The 20972-nt window shown below is 34.5% G+C and overlaps 1 protein-coding gene across 1 annotated transcript in view; it reads right to left on the reverse strand.

Moving 5' to 3' along the window:
• The window catches only part of Smp_062680 (hypothetical protein), a gene marked incomplete at its 3' end in the record, with an annotated part of 44241 nt that extends 24746 nt beyond the window's left edge, over positions 1 to 19495 (reverse strand). Inside the window, exons 1-5 of the mRNA XM_018790044.1 lie at positions 19292 to 19495; positions 17906 to 18012; positions 14725 to 14889; positions 7412 to 7503; positions 2822 to 3034 (exon numbers count right to left, since the gene is read on the reverse strand). Coding sequence (XP_018655426.1) covers positions 2822 to 3034; positions 7412 to 7503; positions 14725 to 14889; positions 17906 to 18012; positions 19292 to 19415 — 701 coding nt within the window. The 5' untranslated portion in view covers positions 19416 to 19495. The remainder of the gene's footprint in view (positions 1 to 2821; positions 3035 to 7411; positions 7504 to 14724; positions 14890 to 17905; positions 18013 to 19291) is intronic.
• Between the last annotated feature and the right edge of the window lie 1477 nt (positions 19496 to 20972).

The following is a 20972-nucleotide window of genomic DNA, read 5'->3' on the forward strand; positions in this document are numbered from 1 at the left end:
AACTGGGTAAACTTAGAAGTAGGGTCATTGGCAAAGTCATTTGATTGGGAAGTGTTAGGAACCTCAATTGCACTAGCTTTATTACATCACATCAGATATCCCACCAGATATGAACTAGGAAGCACCTCGTCTCGGACTTAGTCTTCACACATGTTGATGTTGTCAGTCAAACGACTTTCTTCCCACCTCTGGTGAGAAATGATCATGTAGTCATCTTATTCTAGTTCATGGTTGAAGTTGCCTGTCAAACACTTGCGCCGACCCGTCGTAACATACGTAAGGCACACATAGAGGCGATAAACTCCGCAGCATCTGCTGAAAACTGGATGACTCACTCAGGTGCATCAGTAGAAGAGTCATAGACACATTTCAGGCGGCTATACTACCAGGTAGCTCGACCAAGTAAACCTTGCAAGTTTTTTTCTCTGGTGGTCCAGCTTCGATTTAGGAATTTATTAATGAATTTACATAAATAAATTATTTAATGAATGTCACATATCCTTAGTTATGATTGTTCTTTTTAGTCTTCATTATCTTGTGTGTTAGGAAGCGGCGACTTAACACTATTTTAAGTTAAACTAATTTATAATAGATGAAAGAACTGAAAAATAAATAAGTAATAGTAAAATAAATATTGATGAGGCTATTTTTAAAAACCAACTATAACAATAAATTCACTTAGTGTTGTTTGTTTGAATAGGACGAAACGCGCGTCCTGGATTCCACTGCTAGCCACTATCCATCTTCGCTTACAATAACTATAACATTAGTCGATAAACTAGTACTTTTACAATAATAGTAATAATATTTATTAATTAAACATAAACACTGTGTTTTTGTTTTTATTACCAAAATGTTCGTAACACATACGAGTAGAATAAAGGAGTAGGTGGGGAGTGAGATGACAATCAATTAATTTTGTTAATTTACAAAAATTATAAATCATTGATAGACAGTTTACCAATACTTAGATCTTAATAAACATGGTGATATACGCTGACGGGAAAAGGTAGGGGGGTGGAGAGTATTGGCAAGATAATCATATTATTTACGCATACACAAATGTATACATGCACACACTAATAATATGGAAGGATTAAAGCGAGTATTGAGTTAGTTCTAAAGTACTTATTAAATTTATTGATAAAATATGGTGTTATGTACTGCTATTATTACTACTACTATCGGTGGTAATCAATAATAGATTTTTCATTGATTTTATCAAACAAAAGTGTTTAGAAAAACAATGGATAAATAGAGGAAAGAGTACATAATAACACAAAGAGGAGAGTGATTAAAAGTAGTGCACATAAACACACCCCTGGAGGACAATTCTAATCTATGCTCATGTGTATACATGAACAGTTGAATTAGAGGAGAAGGGTGTACAAAAATCAATAATATACCACCCTATACTTATTAAAATGTTTGTTCAGTGCACGTATACATTTGAAATAGAAAACAATGTAATAACATGTGTGTATATGCATATTTATGCAAGAGAGAATGTGGACAAAGATTAAATAATTTTTTTATAATTTTATGCAAATAATGAATTCTATTTTTAAACAAGAGAATCAAACATTCATTTCCTTATTGATCTCATTTAAAGTGTAAAAAAAAATGATGATATGATGAATTATTTTGATATTTAAAACATGAAATTGATGTTAGTTATTGTTAAGCCAAGAGAAGAAACAGACTGTATTTGTAGTTTGTATTCATCTCATGTTGATATTAATTGAGTTAACAATGAAAATCAGGAGGTACTCAAGATTAATTTCGTCCCAATATGGGATTACCCTGCAGTAGACATATTAGTTTGGAGTAAAACAGTTGCCGCTAGTGATATTGAATGGTCATCGAGGTATATCACCAATTGGTTGAAGTTGAAATTAAAATGTTGGACGCCGACCCAGTAGTTTTAATGGTTTGGCGTTCTCTGCCAGACTAGAAGGTCTTTGGTTCGTTTTATGGAAAAATTATATGTAAGCTCTACTGAGTCCTGCACTAGAAAGAAGCAGCTGTTTAATGCTCCTTGGTTTTTAATAATGCTTCAACTGAAATTTTTCTATGACGAATACAACCTACAAATCAAACAGATCTCTACAAAACCTCTTCAATTAAAGATATTCATTTGGTTATAAATTTTGTTAAGAGCTGATATCTCAGCTGGAGATCTGTTAAAAACCAGAGATTACTGATAAATAATCGGTGTTTTGTTTCAGTTTGGAGGATTTCTCAACAATCCACTCATTCATAGTTCCAATATAAGATTGAACTTAGAAACTTCACATCTCACAGCATATAATATAACATTGAACAACTGGATTAGGGCTAAGTTAATCAATGCACTGTAATGTGAACATCATGTAGTGTGACTGGTGTGTTATTGGTTTATTCATTTTAAATGATACACTTCGTAGGTCATGCTTTCTTGCTAGGAATTCAAGAAATGCAACTGGAGCCTCGTCACTAGGAATAATAGTAATGATAAAAAGTATACGATTATAATTTATCATGTTTTATAGGTATTAATGCCAAGGTTGGACTTGATAGTTTCGAATAAATGGAGCATTGGGTAGAAAGTTAATAATAAACATATTTTTGTTGTTATATCCCAATGCCTTGTTGACTAGTACTAAGCGAGGTTTCCCGATCGACTATCAAAAATCATCTAGCATCAATGAATTTAAGCGAACAGTACTTCAAGTTGTGGACGGTAAATTAAGAGTGTTATGAACATATATACTTAAAACTCCTGATCATATGGAACTAAGAATGAAAGAGAAAAACTTCTTTTAAAAATTAAACATCTCACTTTTGTACATGAATATTTCTTGATAACTCATTGACTTTTTCATCAGTTGTAACATTATACTGATTCAGCTGCATAATAGAATCATTGAGGAAGATTTGAACTTGTTCTTCAGTGACTTTACGTTGTTCTTGTATATCATGAAAATTCGACATAATTAATATGGGCAATTTTGGAGGAATTTGTATAAGTTCACGACATACATATTCAAATGTCCTATATGAAAATTTATACAGCGAACAAGAGTAGACAAAAGTAAGCTTTCAAGAGGAATAAGGAAATTAAAAGTATGGATAGTAAAACATATGTTACCTGACAATTTTCGAAATCAGTAAAAAAAGAATCATGGAACTTTCAGAAGGAAGTAGGTAACAGAATAAAACACCTTAAGAGATTGAACAGGCAATGATATCGAAGAGTGTATTACAAAACTCGAGCTTTGAGAATATTCCATACTGGAGTATGTTGCTTCAGATGAAGAAACAAACATCTATGAAGTCAATAAAATTAGGATTGATGAGCAGTCTGATCGGTGATAGTGCGAGGATTGTACTATAACATGGAGTGACTGAATATAGAAAATTCGGAATATTGGAATACATCTTGATGATTAAACGATATTATGTATTGATTTCGAGAACTGAACTTTCTACTGAGTTCAGTATTATGTTGAATCACGAGTGTGTATACTGCTGAAAACTTCAAATGTAAACTATTCAATGCTTCTCAGTACATAGTCGTCTTTCAGATGAAGTTATTCGCATTGAGGATGAGAATTATTTCCGAAGTATAAAGTCTGTATGAAATCACTTGATGCAAATACTTTGTATGATCGCTATATTTATTGCATTGATGTTTGAATTACAGAGATGATGATATTAGCTTGGGGGAAAACTGGGTTTCCATAATACTCTGAGTTTTAGAACAACCTAAGTATATAAAACTACCATTTTCAAAATAGTTTAAAGTTTCTACAAAACGATCTGACTAAATAATAACCGCTTTCTCACTAGTAACAATTCTAATAAGCTGCAACTTATGAAGACGACCAAAATTTGTTTATGACGTTGGGTAAATATTGTGAAATATCAGAAAATGACTGAATTTGGAGATATGAAGTGTTGGATATCAATACTGATTCATCTAAATGTATTGTACTTACTATGAGATGCACGCATCTTGAGATCAATGGACCTCATGTGAATTTATGGCTGGATACTGCTGATAAAACTTAAACTATGACAAAATAGCTGTCCATTTCTCTCTGATTTTCACTGATATATCAGCTGACATTATCTTACGATGGTAAAAATCAGACTTAGAAAAAGTATCTATTCTCGTTAATTTGTTTCGACGGTTGTGTTTTAAGTCAGCTTATGTGAAATAATTACACCATTGTAAGTTGAGTTACACAATTGAACTGTCAAACGTATAATTTTACTTTATAATTCGACACAGCGCAAAAATCACTGGTCAAAGTTATTATCATAGTCATCGGGAAAATCCAATCAATATATTTTTTGCAGAAAACCTACCGAGTTTACACACGTAATTTACCTGGTCTATATTTAGTAAGGTGTTTGTTCTTCCTAATGCCTACACCAAATTATTTAGGATGAATCACATATTTTTTCCAGGTTATTTATCTTTTCTCTGATTGGTCAGTTCTGACCTTGAATTTTCTTATTATCTTCCCATCATTTTTGCCATATCACTAGATTATCGATCTTTGCCATATTATTGTGTGTTTTCCTTTTTCTCCTATAAAGCACAAGGCTTTTGGTTTGCAAATACACAAGCAGAAATATTTAGTAGTAATTTCGCTAATTGGCAAAAAAGAAACACTGGGAAAAGAAGTCATCCCTTTATTTACCATAGAGGGTTTATGGAGATTTCTGAGTTACATGGTTTGTGTCAATAACTGATCTTAGTTAGGTAATCATTAGAAACCAGAAAGCACTGGACAGCGGTTTCGTTCTAGTATGGAACCTCTTGGTAGTGAGCACCCACAACCCCACTACAGGGGATCAAACTCAGGACCTTTGGTCTTAAACGTGCATATTTAAACTTTAGACTACTGAGCCGGGACCCAACGATTGATATGTTTCACTCCGATCACTTTGTAATATCGCGCGACCATGTTCAGAGTTGAATTTTCATCATTCCTGACTGACTATGATATTGGGGATACGGAGCACGTCGGTTCAATTTAGTTTACCTTCTTAAAAGTATAGTAGAAAATAATATTAAAAGGATTTCGGGAACCAAATATGCGATAGGTAAGATGTTCAACAGAAATTATCTAAGGACATTGAAGAGTCTCAAATGTGTAAGGTTATGCAATCTAAAATTAGGATAAAACATCAGTCCGATGTTTGGTGTTTTTCAATGATTGTGCTTAGAGCTAAAGTCAGTCCATGATGTAAACTATAAACTGAAAAAGGATCTCCATAAACTTCATCTATAGTAAAAATATATGCAATTTCCTCATTTTATATTAATTCAAAGACCATGGTCTATTTAATAGAGTGTAAGCATAATTCACCAAAATTTAGAGTTGTCGGACGATAAAAATAGTGGTTCTACAAAATACTACTACCGACTATTAGTGCTAAGTGTTAATAAAAGTCGGTCGATCAGGAAAATCAATACAACTATCCATTGATACAGTGTATTAAAGAATAATTTGTTTTGTCGTTATTCGTCTTATTAAAGTTACCAATAAATATATCTAATTAAACTTGACCCATATGTGTCATCAGTCTGACGAGTACTTTGAAATGTTTACAGTTTGTGATAATTCGTGTAGCTTTCTAACGGTTGCAGACGCTAGTACTAGAGTCACATAGATCACAACATTTTCTTTCCATTACACGGTAGGTTATATTTAGGTATATAATCCCAATTTAGGCCAGTAAACTGATAAATATGCAGTTGATTGAAAGCTGGTTATAAACCTGAATTTAAGACACTATTATTGTGAAATATGGAAGAAAGACTCTGGACTCGACTCCATATAATGGACTGTTCTTGCTTCGTACCACTAAAATAAAAAACCCTAGAGGAACATTATGCTCAATATGCGAATCAAAAGGATTATAGACTTCAATTTGTTTAGATTTACATGTGTGTACTTTTCAAGAGTATCTGACTGGACAAATCGATTAATCAGTGTTCCATGGTTTTCATTGGTTTTCTAGCTAATTCTACAGTTTATGGTTATTATGAAGAACAAAAGAGGAGGTAGTAAACTAAATTATATATATATATGTAATAGGTTTAGTAATCTGTAGAGAATTACAAGAAATTAAGTTTTATTTATTTATATAACCGCATAAACATTGGTACAAAGAAGCACCAAAATATACACGTGCCACACAGGTAATTGAATTTGTGTGTAGGCTGAAATACTACCTGGATGCCAAAGAAGAAACAGGTTTCCCTAGAGGGCCACTCCACAAGCTTTTGACCCAGAGACCTAATAGACAAGGTAGTGGAGCAATGTTAAGAGACGTGCTATTATGCGAGACAGTGGCCAAAAATAGGTTCATAGGCCATTTGTTCCCTCGAGATCATGGAACCCATCGGTTTCGAATCAGGGTTTCAACTATGTTAGGTTGTTCCTCCGTACCCACCAACTCGGTTTAAGCACCGAACATTCATTTTTCGTCCTCGAGATTTCGTAAACAATACCCCCACCACGAGAAGGCATTCTGTAGGACTTCTGTAGTAGCGGATTTATATTCGCGATCATGTGAGAGCATATCATGGGGAAGAGCGGACTTTCATGACTCTGCCGTATCGAGACATTTGAGGCTACAAGCAATTAAAACATTAATATCTACCTTGCAGAAATAAAGCTCAGTTATAATATGTGAGAGATGAAAGGCGCCTTGATCAATGTAACAGCATGTAAATTATGTCAAAATTTAGAAGATTATCTTTTTGGCGGCATTACGAGGCTGCTCGATCGATTTCAAACACTTCGACATCAGAAAACACTTAGTATATTACTTGTATAAAAGCAAATCTTAATTCCTTAACCACTTATTGTTTAAATTTTTTACCGAAATATATCGGCAATAAGAAGAAAGTATTAATGATCTATGATGAAAAGTCTGTTTTCATGACCTTCGACATACTGATTTTTGAAAATATGAGAAAATATTTTCGGATTATTCAGTGCACTACTTAAATTTTTATAACAGTAGATAAGAATATCTCGGTGGATTGTGTTTCAAGTTATATTGAATAATTGATGAAGAGGTTACAATTAGAGTGCCAATATTATGACTAACATGAAATGATTTACTGAACCTAAAATGACTGTGGACTAATGACAAATAGTTTGATAATTCTATATAGTCTCTTTTTTTCTTGACATAACTGATTGAATGGGAAAGAAGCGGTGTCTGAGTCGTATTACAAATTACATCAATCGATATTATATTTAACAAATAATTGAAATATATATAACGGCTTACAAAATGAGTTTTCTCTAAAGATGACAAGAATAATTTAATGTTCAGTCAAATTATTAATATTTTGATAATATCATAGGTACATAATCAAAAAGTTAAGATTTCAACTCACGATGGTTTTGTCATATCCATCATTAAGATAACACCATGTGCACCTTTGTAGACATTAATAAAACTTGCATCTAAACACGGTTCAATATTTCCCTGTTATACAAAAAGAGGTTAAAATGTGAATCTATGGTCATAAAATCTGAACAAAAATTTTTTGAATTAAGAATTATAGTAGCCGAATTGTAGGTCTAAATCCTTCGGGTTAAATCAATAAATCAAATCTGGGAACTAGGTCAAGTGGAATGATACTACGATGTAGTTTATATCACGTCATATATTTGGGATTAAGTTCAAACGAAGCCCTGAATTTAAATGCTTCTAACTTATAGTCTAAATACCAAACATCTAATGCACACCGAATCACGAAAATTGGTTCTAAAAAGGTGAAGGGAGTAAATAGCACCATAGTGATATCTCCGATTGAAAAGCTTAAAGTTATGCTCACATGTCAAAAGAGGACCGGTTTTCCATCAGTTTGTAAATACTTAATTTAAGTAATCTAACGAGTGGAAACAAAGTCTGAAGAAAAATGTGGTGTGTGAGAACTTGCTATTTAAACATTGATATATTCTTTTTTCTTATTAGAGTACCCTATATTGATAAATGACGAAAGGATTGCAAAAATGAACTACTAACACAAACTTAGATCAAAATAAGATATTGATTCCAAGTTCTTTGTAGTCTTATAATACTATTATAGTCATTTGTAATGAAATAGTTCGTCCAAACAATAGTACTGCCATGAAATCTCTGTGAGATTCCTGTTCTATCGAAACCTTTTATGTCCTGAATATGTCAAAGATATTATTTTTATATAAAGTGAACTCGTTTACTATTTATACATGTGAGGCTTTTCAAAGGTATGTTACACGAGGTTGAACAAATGCAAAATTAAGTGGTGAGCCAACAGGGCGTTATAAATATTAAGTTGATTTTTCGAAGCTACTCATATATATGTCAGTAGTTAGAGAATAAATAACTCCACCATTGGCTCTTCTAAGGTTATTGTCAGTCCCAAGCTCACACAAAGGAGGGTTGGGTATGGGGTCAGCAACCCATCCTGTAGAAAACAACTATGCCAAAAACGCTAACCAGAATAAACAAATTAAACCATTTACACTCTGCACTCCGAATCGAAGGATCTTCACTCGGAATTATGACGCCTCATGGTGCATTCAACAAAATGATTACAAGAGGCACAATATTCCCACACAAACGCATACACAATGCTACATGTGTCTGGCTCACCGGACCACACTACACAGAATCGGATCGATCATATTTGCGTCACTAAAACATTCAGAGGGTCAGTGGAAGACGTGAGAACTAGCAGAGGAGCTGACATATCTTCAGATCACCACCAACTGGCGCTTGCCAACATGAAACCGAAGCTAAGGAAGCACTGCACAACTGCACAAGCAGCATTACAAAGGTTCAATGCAGACGTCCTTAGACATACTGACAAACTCAACGGATTCAAGATAACTCTCAGCAATAAGTTCCAAGTCTTACAAGATCTACTCAAACGAGAAGAAACTACTATGGAGGACAATTAGAAGGGGATGAAGGAAACATTATCTTCAACGTGTCAGGAGGTTCTGGATCGCAACAGGCATCATCATAAGGAATGGATCTCTATCGTAACCCTAGAAAAGATTCAAGAAAGGAAGAACAAGAAAATGGTAATTAACAACAGCCGAACAAGGCACAAGCTGAATACACTGAAGTAAACAAACAAGTGAAGTAGATCATTAGAACTGACAAGCAGAAATATGTGGAAGACCTAGCAACGACAACAGGAAGAGCTGAAAAGGAGGGAAATATCAGACAACTATATGACATAACGAAGAAACTAGCAGGGAAATATAGTAAACCGCAGAGATAGGTCAAGGACAAAGAAGGCAAGACAAGAACAGAGGAACAGATGGGTAGAATACTTTGAGGAACTCTTGAATAGACCAGCTCCACTGAATCTACTGGACATCGAATCAGCACACACAGACCTTCTTGTATATTTCACTTTACCAACGACCGAAGAAATCAGGATGGCCATCAGACAAATCAAGAATGGGAAAGCAGCAGAACCTGACAATATACCAGCTGAAGCACTAGAGTCAGACATAGAAGTAACTGCTAAGATTCTCCACACTCTATTCAGGAAAACTTGGGAGGGATAACAAGTGCCGATAGACTGAAAAGAAAGATATCTCATCAAGATATTAAAGAAGGGAGATCTGAGCAAACATGAAAACTACGGAGAAATCACATTACCATCTACCAAAAAGAGTTTTCAACGGAGTGTTGTTGAACAGGATGGAAGAGTCAGTAGACGTCCAGCTTAGAGATCAACAGGTCGAATTTTGTAAAATCGGTCGTGCACAAACCAAATTGCGACATTACGGATCATTGTTGAGCAATCAATTGAATAGAAATCGTCATTATAGATCAACTTCCTTGACTACAAAAAGGCTATTGGCAGTGTGGATAGGAGAATATTATGGGAACTTCTTGGATACTATAGTGTACCTGAGAAAATTGTCAATATTATCCGGAATTCATACAACGGACTACACTGAAAAGTGGTACATGGAGGACAGCTTACAGACGCGTTCCTAGTGAGCACCGAAGACAGACAAGGCTGTTTACTCTTTCCGTTTCTTATGGTGGTTGACTGAATCATTAAGACCTCGACATCTCAGGGGAAGCTTGGAATACAATGGACAGCTTGGATGGAGCTAAATGATGTGGACTTCGCAGATGACCTGGCCCTTCTATCCCATGCACATACACCAACAGACGCAGCTCAAGACAAACAGTGTACCAGCAATCTCCACATCAGTAGGCCTCAACATACGCAAGGGAAAAAGCAAGATCCTCAAATACAACACGAAGAACACCAACACAATCACACTTGATGTAGAAACTCTGGAAGAGGTGGTCAGTCAGTCAGCTACAACGTAAGACCAGGCACATACATGCATCGGTCCAAGTCGACATACTTCATTAGCACAACAAGATGAACACCAAATCTATAGAAGCGGTTGCCACAGTGGTAGTAATATATAAAGAAAAAGATTGCATATAAGAATATGAAACAGGGAGAAAGAATTAGTTCGTAGAAAGAAAGGTATAAAGTAATTTTAATCTCGCAGTTTAAGGGAAGACAACGAGTGCATACACCTACGCCAATGTGATCCATTCTGAGCCATCTCACCCATAGTCTCCGACCACTGGTTATGATGGTCACGTGGACTCCAACCAATTAGTCTGCATCTACCAACATGGCTCAGACCAGAAGTTAGTGACTTTGTGGACTTTCTTCCAACCATCCTCAACACCAGTCAGCAACGCCCATCGTGGTAATCGGTGTTCAAGCATACGTAACACGTGGCCAACCATCTCAGTCGATGAAGATTCACGACCTCATCAACTTATTTACCATCATTCCTTAATACCCTGTGTCTAACCTCAACATTACTTACCCGATGGAAAATTTCACGTACCTGGACACCACCATTAGTGAACGTGGAGGATCTGATGCAGACGTAAAGTTAAGGGTTGGTAAAGTAAGGGCAGTGTTCTTACAGTTGAAGAACATATGCAACTCAAAACAACTTTCAACCAACATCAAAGTCAGAATCTTCAATACAGTTCTACTGTATGGAGCTGAAACGTAGAGAATTACTACAACCATCATTAAAAAGATACAGGTATTTATAAACAGTTGCATATGCAAGATACTCAATGTCTGTTGTTGACCGGATACCATCAGCAACAGCCCATTGTGGAAGAGAACAAACCAGATTCCAGATGAAGAGGAAATTAGGAAAAGACGCTGGAAGTGGATAGGACACACATTACGGAAATCATCAAACTGCATCACATAGCAAGCGCTGACATGAATCATGAAGGGAGACGGAAAAGAGGAAGGCCAAAGAACACACTACGCCGAGAATTGGAAGCAGATATGAAAAGGATTGCTGAGGACAGAGTTCGATGGAGAATGTTAGTGGGCGGCCTATACTCCTCCACAAGCGATAACAGGCGTAAGTAAGTTAGATAAAAATGACTCTAGATTAGTGTTAAATCTATAGAAGAGTTCAAATGGCACGATTGAGATACGGGCGAAGTCGAAGTTCACAAAACAGTGATTTGTTTAAAAAGAGGTTCTCTATTGAATAGCATATATAAATTAGTTACAAACCCCAACTTGTGAGGTATCTGTGGCGTTTCCCACGTCCGTAAGTCTGAAATAAGAAGGGCTTCCTGCGATAGTAATATAAAGAATACTTACAACATACGATAGTGAAAATGACAGCTGATAGCTGTGTCTAGACTTGATAACAGTTTATCAACAAACAAAAACGGGACCAAGAGCAAAAAATATGGAAAACGTTGCGTTTAAACAAGGACTAAACGATGATACAAAAACTGAAAATAACTGCTACAGGGATTGAAAGAAAGTAATTACAATGATAAATACAATAAATGTTATAAATATATGTAAATATTTTAGAATACACAACAAACTTGCGTTACAACACACGCGTAGAAATTGCTAGGAATACAACTATTTACTGAATATTAATAAGTAGTATAAAAATACACAAAAGAGTTAAAGGGGGGAAGAGAATAGTCAGAGAACGTAAACAGACTTTACAGTTAGTAAGGAAAGATGATGAGTGGAGGACGCTTATTTTATTTTAGAATGTGTAGAAAATATGATTTCCTTAACGGGATGATTTTACAACTGTATTTTATTTTTACTCTAGTTTCAGTGAATCATTCTTATGCATTATAGATAATGGAACTCGAGTGTAAGGAAATGCAGCTTAGTTTTATTCAAAAGTTGGTAAAATTCTCAGTTCATATCAACTAGTAATAGTGTTTGTTTAGAGTAGGACTAGTCTAACTTAATCACTGATTTTTTATGATACTTCGTTGAAATAGTTCACCTCCAGTGGCTAAGTACTCTGCAAATTACTGGACAAAGCCCATGAACAGACAATGTCAGGCGTCTGGAACTCGAAATAACAGTCACTCAAGACCAAAGTCAGAAGTTTCAGTACAAAAGTCGAGACAGTTCTGTTGTACAGAGCTGAAACTTGGAGGGCAACTAAAACAGTCATCAAAAAAGTACAGGTATTCATTTATTACGTCATTCATTATTTCAACTCCTTCTGAAGTTTAAACTACATAATTGTCATTTTTCTTCAATTCATAACTGACTGATTTAAATTTATATCTTTCTTTATTGCCATTAATCCATTTTCAGTTGCTTCATTACACAATCATCTAATGTTTGTTAACTCCATGAGTTCTAAACACTATTTCAATGTTCTGGAACTTTCCCTCCCAAACCTTATTTATCCGAAACAAAATTTTTATGACCTAATTAACTATATTGAAGTCTTCGCTACATCATAATACATGTATTCATTTTTAATCACCCTCGTATGTATAAGTATGTCAATAGCTGTAATAACGATTTTAAAATATTAAAGGTTTTAAGCAGCTGAAGAGAACCTAACGAAATAAAGTGAATTCATATTATTCTTCACCAATCTTCGTTCTTGCTCCCTTCAAGATAATAAAGGGAACCATGTGTACAAAACTATTTATAAACAATTGTCTACAAAGGCTACTCAATGTTCGTTGACCGGACAGCATCAGCAATAACCTACCCTTGCAGAGAGAAACCCATCTTGTTTCTGGAGAGAAAATTAGGAAAAAGTGCTGGAGGTGGGTGGGACACAAATTGTAGAAATTATTAAACTGCATCACAAAGCAAGTCTTAACTTGGGATCCGGAAGGAGAAAAAAAAAGAGGTAGACCAAAAAACACGTAGCTCCAGGAATTGGATGCAGACACTGAAAAAGCGAACAACACTTGGCAACAACTGGAAAGGAGAGCCCGTGACAGAGCTGGATGGAGAATCCTAGTCGGGGGCCTATGCTCCACGAGGGGTAACAGACATAGGTAAGTGACTTAAGTACTTAGGACCAAGTAGTCCTAAATCAAAATGACAGTAACCCCTAATAATGATAAGGAAACTGAGATGAGATGAATGAAATGAGAATTGAATTCTTCTATCGGTATAATTTAATCAAGTAGCTGAGTGAACACAATAAGGTAGTAATTTGTAAAGTAAATAATTACTGTAGAAAACATAATGGTATTTCTCTTTGGATTGTATAAGGCTTTCTAACACAGTAATTAATAGTAGCTACCTAATGTAAATGGATTTAAGCTTGTCTTGGTAAATAATTCCTAGTATATATATTATTTCTATCCAAGCTAGATCGGGATGATTGAACAAATGGAGTATAGCAAATTATAAGAATTTAGATGTAAGCTTAATCACACTCAACATACTTTTTATTACATTGAAACTTATTAAATGTAACAAACGTATAGTTACGCATTTTAGAGACAGTCCCAGTTAAAAAATATGTCAAACAGTTTGTATGTTATATTAATTATTAAACTGAACACTACAGTGAATGTTTTGAAGTAGGATCCCTCCCGAAACAAATATTCCTTTCCTATCTCCCCCAACTTCACCAATATAACACAAGTTTTGAGAAAATACAAGTTAAACAATAGTTTAACCGAAGTATTCTATTAGGTACTTAATTTGGACCTAAATACGAGTGTAAATCTATCCTGTAGTAGGTGACACAAGTTACGAATATTTGATGAAGTATCCATTTCTTCAACATTACAGATATATTCATAGTTTAAATTAAGAACTGATCTTGGTTAGGTCTCCCTGTGGTGAATGCTGTTTATGCTGACAGGCATAAGTAGTATGTAGCACCAATCGAAAGTGCAATACATAGCAGTGGAAGATTGAAGTGAAGAGAAGAGTGAGGGAAACAAAGAGGAATTGGAATAACAACCGGATTTAAAGAATGGAGAAGTATGTACAGGACAAATGATGGAGGATGTGCAAATAATGTATTTAATGTATGGTTTTCGTATTTTACGAAAGCACTAAGCAATTCTGCATAAAAATGGTTTTCCCCACCAAGTCATCATTTACTACACCCCCATAGAAGACCTGGAAGCACTGGACGGCGGTTTCGTCCTAGTGTGAAACTTTTCAGCAGTGTCTATCCACAACCCTGGAACTAGTAATTGAATCCAGGACTGTCAGCGGTGCTTACCAGTAAGTTTGAAATCTGGGTACAAAGCATTCTGCTGACTACCTAGAATCAATACTTAATGAGATATACTAAACAAAATTGATACAAATTAACACAATTACTAATAAGTAATATAACATGGAAACTTAAGAAAATAAAAACTCACAGCCTGTCCAGCAATATTGATACTAGGTTGGCCTTTTGTTAGTTTGTTGAAAAACCTTACGCCTTTTGAAACACTACTCCTAGGTTTGCCTTTATCAACAACATCCCAAACTTCTACTTTAATTACACTTTGAGAATTCTGATGATTCCAATGAATGTTAGCTAGCTATCGAATGAAAACAATATCCAATGGATAACAGTTTTAGTATGATTTATTAGAATAATATCAAAATGTAAGGCTAACGGTCAAAAATAGTAAAATAATGTTATCAAAAATTAACATAAGGATGCTTTAATTATGAAAAATTATTACAGTACATAATTAGGTAACATTCACGTTGAAATGCTACAAAAAGTTTCCATCATGAGATTACTTATTGGTGTTAACACGAGACCACACATCCAACAAAAAACTCTATGATTATTAAATTTTCCAAAACCTAATAAACTCAATACATGGGGAATTATGAAACATGGAAAGGTGGTGGGGTAACACAGCTAAGCTCTATGTCAAAAAAGTCAGAAGTGAGCATTCAGTGGAATGCGGGGATTATATAAACAGGAAATGTGTGTGGTGAAGCACTGGAGACAATGTTGCATAATGATCCATCTTGGTTAAAAAACGAGACTATAATATAATATTAATCACTGAACAGTTCAATTATTGACATTTAATTCGTAATGTATACAGGGAAAACTAATATTTAAGTAAGTTTAGCAACTACGAGAAGCCAGAATTTTTCAACATTGAACACGACTAAAGAACAATGTGACAGTTTCATAAGGGTATTTACAGAACCACTTACGTAATGTATACTTAGATAATCCTAAGTACACGCAATTATTTACAACAAAATTTCAGCTTCGTCAATTTAAGACTATTACTTATTACGGGGCACTAATTACATAACAATGTATTTGCCCGTTAAATGATTGACATTTTATTGATAAGTTACTTTAAAAATCAGAACTCTGATTTACTCATATTTTTGAATGGTTTTCGTAAGTTTGCAACTTTGCGCACCCCTAATCCACTTCTAACCTACACCTACACCAACCAGTTTAGCATACCAATTTAAATAATGGCTAAGTATTAGCAACGCATGTTGCGATCACCACAATAAATGAAGGTCCGCAATCTTATCAACTGGTTTAAAATCTCTGTCAAATCATTTTATACTTAAACACTAGGATTGTTTATTTGTTGATTGTAATATACACGAGAGATCTTTTAAAGATTCTTTAATAAGAGTCTTTTACGTTAGTAAGACAGCACAGAGAACTAATGTGCAATACATTAACTTTGATAAGCATTCTAAATGCAGCACAGGTGGTATAATTCGGTAAAAACTAAACTTGTGCTTACGTGGAGGCTCCGCCAATGCATCAAACCGATAGACCCCTAAGTCAAGTGATAAACCCGTTCATTCACTACATCTACTATTGTTAAACTGGGTGGTGATGTATATCAGTCTTGAAGCAACATATTGCGATTAGAAAACGAGGAGCATATCCCGAAGTTCAGATGTTATTGATAAGTCTTGCTAGTTGAACGATATACTCGGATCCTAAGCTAGTCTCGTAACCCCCAAGCTAAATCTACACAGCGACTTGAACACGAGAGAAAAGGCGCAAAATATGCAAGAAGCACTTTACTACAAAGGTTCATTTATGTACAGAAAATATAGGGTTTTTATAGTATTTTAGAAGTCCTTGGGTTTCCCTGAAAATTCTGGAATGCTACTAAACATAGTTGTAGTAATCGGCCAATCAGAAACTCTATATGTAATGTTTCTAGCAAAACTTCTAGTCAAATGCTGATTGGATAAAATGCTTCTTAATGTTTCCTGAGCCTTTCTTGTCTATTGCGAGAAATTTTTAGGATCACCTCAACAGTTATCGCCTGATATGTTTACATGATATTGCATTAATTTTGCACAGTTACAAGTCAATACCAGGACCACAAGTAAAGGGTCAACTTCTGATAAGTTTGTGAAGGCAATTCTTAACAAAAAAGGCCATAAGAACGAACTGACTCTAAGGGTTATAAAATAATTTGAGGATCGTAATTCTTGATAAAGTAGGGATTGACATTGTCCAGAATGACGGTGAAGAACTCAAGATGAAACCACTTAGCTTAGAAAACGCCACACCGACAAAAACACAGTAATGTTTCGTAATTTTGAATACAGTACTCGTGAATATGTATCAAGACACCATACCGTATGCAAATAATAATAATAATAATAATAATAATAATAATAATAAAACATTGATATTATATTTAACTGATTTAAAAATACTTTCACAATCAACTCAAGAATTTAAACTTGACTAAAAATATTTAAACTAATTAGTCCCTTTGGTGAATTTGGATGCTGTCAAAAGAAGACGAAGAGTATCAGAACTATGTGATATGTTTGCAAAATACGTTTCGAACAATTTGATCACACATACTTGTCAAGAACAATTATGTATGAAAACAGAAAAGGTCAACTGGACAAATGGAGAGTAAGAGGTAATAATCAAGAGAATAATGTGAAACTTTCCGTACTGGATTATGAAACAATATTACCAGGATAGTGTCAGAGTGAAAACAGTTTTTGAATGCATAAGGGGGTTTGAGTTTGTGTGTGGCCAAGGCTTCAATAAACCTTAGTATACGTCCTTGAACCCTTCGTACAACGCCACAAAAGTCAAGTTAAGATCAATCTAATGACTTGTTTTAACTATGTGTTTGGCGATAGAGAACAATGGACATTTATCATCTACTCATATCGGATCATTTGATTTTGTTTGGGCTTGCAACGAATTCCTCTTTGATTCTTCATATTTTCCAGTCGTCGTGGAGGAGGAATAAATATGTATGTAAGTGTGTAGAAATACATTCGTACTTACATAAGCAAGTGAACCGTGTGGGAAAAATTCCCGTTATATATGTGCATATATACTATGTCTAATTGACCTTTTACTTTTTCGTATATATATATATATATGTTCTCAACAAGTATATGTGTGGTCAGACTGTTCGAAATGTATTGTGCTAATAAAACACATAGTTCTAATAATCTTCGTCTTCTCATTACAGTATCTCGAGATATTTTGTCATAATATTTCATCTACTTTCTAAATAGTAAGATATAATTATTAGAATTTTAACAAATAAACAAAAATAAAGTTACTTGAATTTCATTGGATGGAATGTATTCTTCTTTAAACTGTTCACCCTTCAAGCGCGAAAGTAAAGTTGATTTTCCAACATTACGATCACCGCGTATAACAATTTTCACTAAAAATACAAGTAATTTAAATTTCCTAATTACTAGATTCATACATATAACTGCATGTATCGACTTTTTCATAGGATTTAGACAACACTGAAATTAATCGAAAACTGGACAAAAGTACAATTCAAGGGAGCATATAAAACTAAAAAAATGAATTTAACTGAACCACCATGACAAATTTTACTCCACGTTTCAGGAAAAGCAAATAACATAGTGGAAACCTTGAATACATCTAGATGCTTTGGAATTTGCAGATGAATTAGCCCTTCTATCCCATACTCAGCAACAAATGCAGATGAAGATAGCCAATACAGTGGAGGACTCCTCAAAAATAGACATTCACAAGGGAAAAAGTAGGATCTTGAAATACGAAACAGTGAGCATCAACTACATTATGCTCGATGGAAAATCTCTGGAACAGGTGGAAGCCTCCATATACCTGCAGGTTTTTATTGATAAACGAGGGGGATCTGATGAAGATGTGAAGGTACGAATTGACAAAGCAAGGACAACATTCCTACAAATGAAGGATATCTGGAACTCAAAAGAACTGTCACCTAAGAATAGAGTAAGAATTTTCAACACGTGTTAAAAATTTATTGTAGGGAGCTGAAAGTTGAAGAATTGCGACGATCACCAAAACAGTGCAGGTTTTATAAATAGCTGTTTGCGAAAGATACTCCAGATCCACTAACCACAGACTATCGACAATAGCCCAATCTGAAACAAAACAAACCAGTTGCCAGTTGAGGAGGAAATTAGAAAAAGAAGCTGAACGCGGATAAGACATGCTTTGTGGAAACCATGTAAAATTACATCGCGAAGATCTAACTTAACAAAAAGAAAAGAGGAAGACCAAAGAGCATATAACGCCGAAAACCAAAGGCAGACGATAAGACTATGGGCACCAATCGTGAACAACTAGAAAAGAGCCCAGCACAGAGTTGTTTGGAGAACCTTGGTCAGTGGTGTATACACTACTAGCAAGCCCCAGCAAAAGTAAATATTTCTAATAAATTTGAGGTCTGATGAAATGCACCCAATATTTAGATTTCGAGGTCACTGATAAAGAGCTCTAGATATGGATGAGTTATTCATGAATAATGGATCTTTACAAACTTGAATATAAACATATTCATAGCTAGATTTCAATTCACATAATTTAGTTCTTTAGCCAGTCGGATGTAAAACCAGTGAATTAGTGCCTATTAAAATTTTAGAGAAAATAATAGTAATGATAAAAGCAAATATTTTAATTTTTATGCCAATTCCTAAACATACTATTATAGTCAACTCCATGAGAAAATTTCTCTTGTAAATATTCACCAATAGGCTGTATATCAGCAGATGAATACCTTTTCGTAGTTGTTTCACTTTTATCCCACCACTTTTTGGCTAAAGACATGTTCAGTAAAAATTCACAAGTTCAGTAAAGACGTTTATTTTCGATTTTGTGCAAATAATTGTGGAAGTAAGCACGTTACTAAAAGTCAAATAAAAACAAATAGAAAATGAAAGGGCATAAGTCAAAAGAATTTGTTAGGCATTGGTATACGAATAAACAATATTACAGATATTCAGTCACATGATTTGTAATGGTCTTGCTAGTTTGAGGATGGTTGACTTTAATTGAAGACTAATATCAGTTGAGGAAATACTGAGATATTTAGTAATGTGATGGGGGGAGGCTAAACAAACAGACACTGGATTAAACAGTTTGAGGATAGTTGAATCACATTTTTTAACAACTATAGAGATGATCTTTAACGCATCTATTTGATGACAAGTATCCAATATATGATAAGATATTGTACTACTTAAGGGAGTGTGGTTTTTGAGACGAGAACTTTTAAAATGCACGAAGGTTTTACAAGATAACTAATTTTTATTTTACTTGTGCTACGCTATCGCGTAAACAGAGGTTAGTACGTTAGAAAACACGGAGTCTCTTAGATTATTGAAATTATACATTAATTCAGAGCCTTTCAGATATTTTTTAAAACAGAGGACAAGTATTTATATACCGTCTCTAAACTAGTTTTCTCTTCCTAAAAGTTGACTTGACAAAGTAAATGACTTAAATTCACTAGTGCTTAAACAAAGTAGCACACATAAAACATACCTCATGATAAATAACATGAAAGTATGATACTTTCAACCAATGGAGCATGGGTTTAGGCTTCTTCAAAATAACGCTATACTGTTTGCTTAACTACAGTGCATCAGCACCTGACTTTTTCTCTATAGACTTTAAAGAGAAAAACAGTAAAGTCAAAAGCCTTATAACTGGTTACGTTGATAACAATGTGCTCTAAGCTGTGGATGCTTTACGCTAAACGTTGTGAACCATGACAGAATTCATATTAAACCCTAAAAGTATTTGAGTCTTATTTTCCACTAAATATAAATTTTCTACGGAATTTCGGATGAGCTACATACATAATGAATTACTTCGGAAAATAACTTCAAAAAGTAAGGGCAAAATATTTTTTATAAACTACAGATCACAAACATTTCGGAGCTCCAACAGTCATATCGATGTAAGTTATAGGTATTTTAGGGAGAAGTTATGGACTCCGGTAGTGAAATCTTATTTTAACTTAATAACGTAGCATGCAACTAGGATATGTTTAATCAACTAGATAAATTTTCGTTTAGCCAACAAAGGAATTCGCTGTTATTCACGCCATTAATACAAACTGAGTGGCGGTTATTCTAAGTGGCTAATCAGTAACCAAATTTATGTCATGAAGGATAACTTGACCGGCGAATGTGTAGCTGATAATAAAGATATAGACGATCAGTCCCTGACCAAGTTTAAAGTGATGTGATATTGCGACAAGCTATTACTCCAAAAAGTAATTTGCCTGCAACAACACGAACGGCGCATACGTGGATATAGTGTATTTTGGAAACAAAGTAAACTTCCTAAGGGAAAAGTAGATTGCTTAGGGAAACATAA

This window comes from Schistosoma mansoni, chromosome W (genome assembly GCF_000237925.1).
Source record: "Schistosoma mansoni strain Puerto Rico chromosome W, complete genome".
Lineage (NCBI taxonomy): Eukaryota > Metazoa > Platyhelminthes > Trematoda > Strigeidida > Schistosomatidae > Schistosoma > Schistosoma mansoni.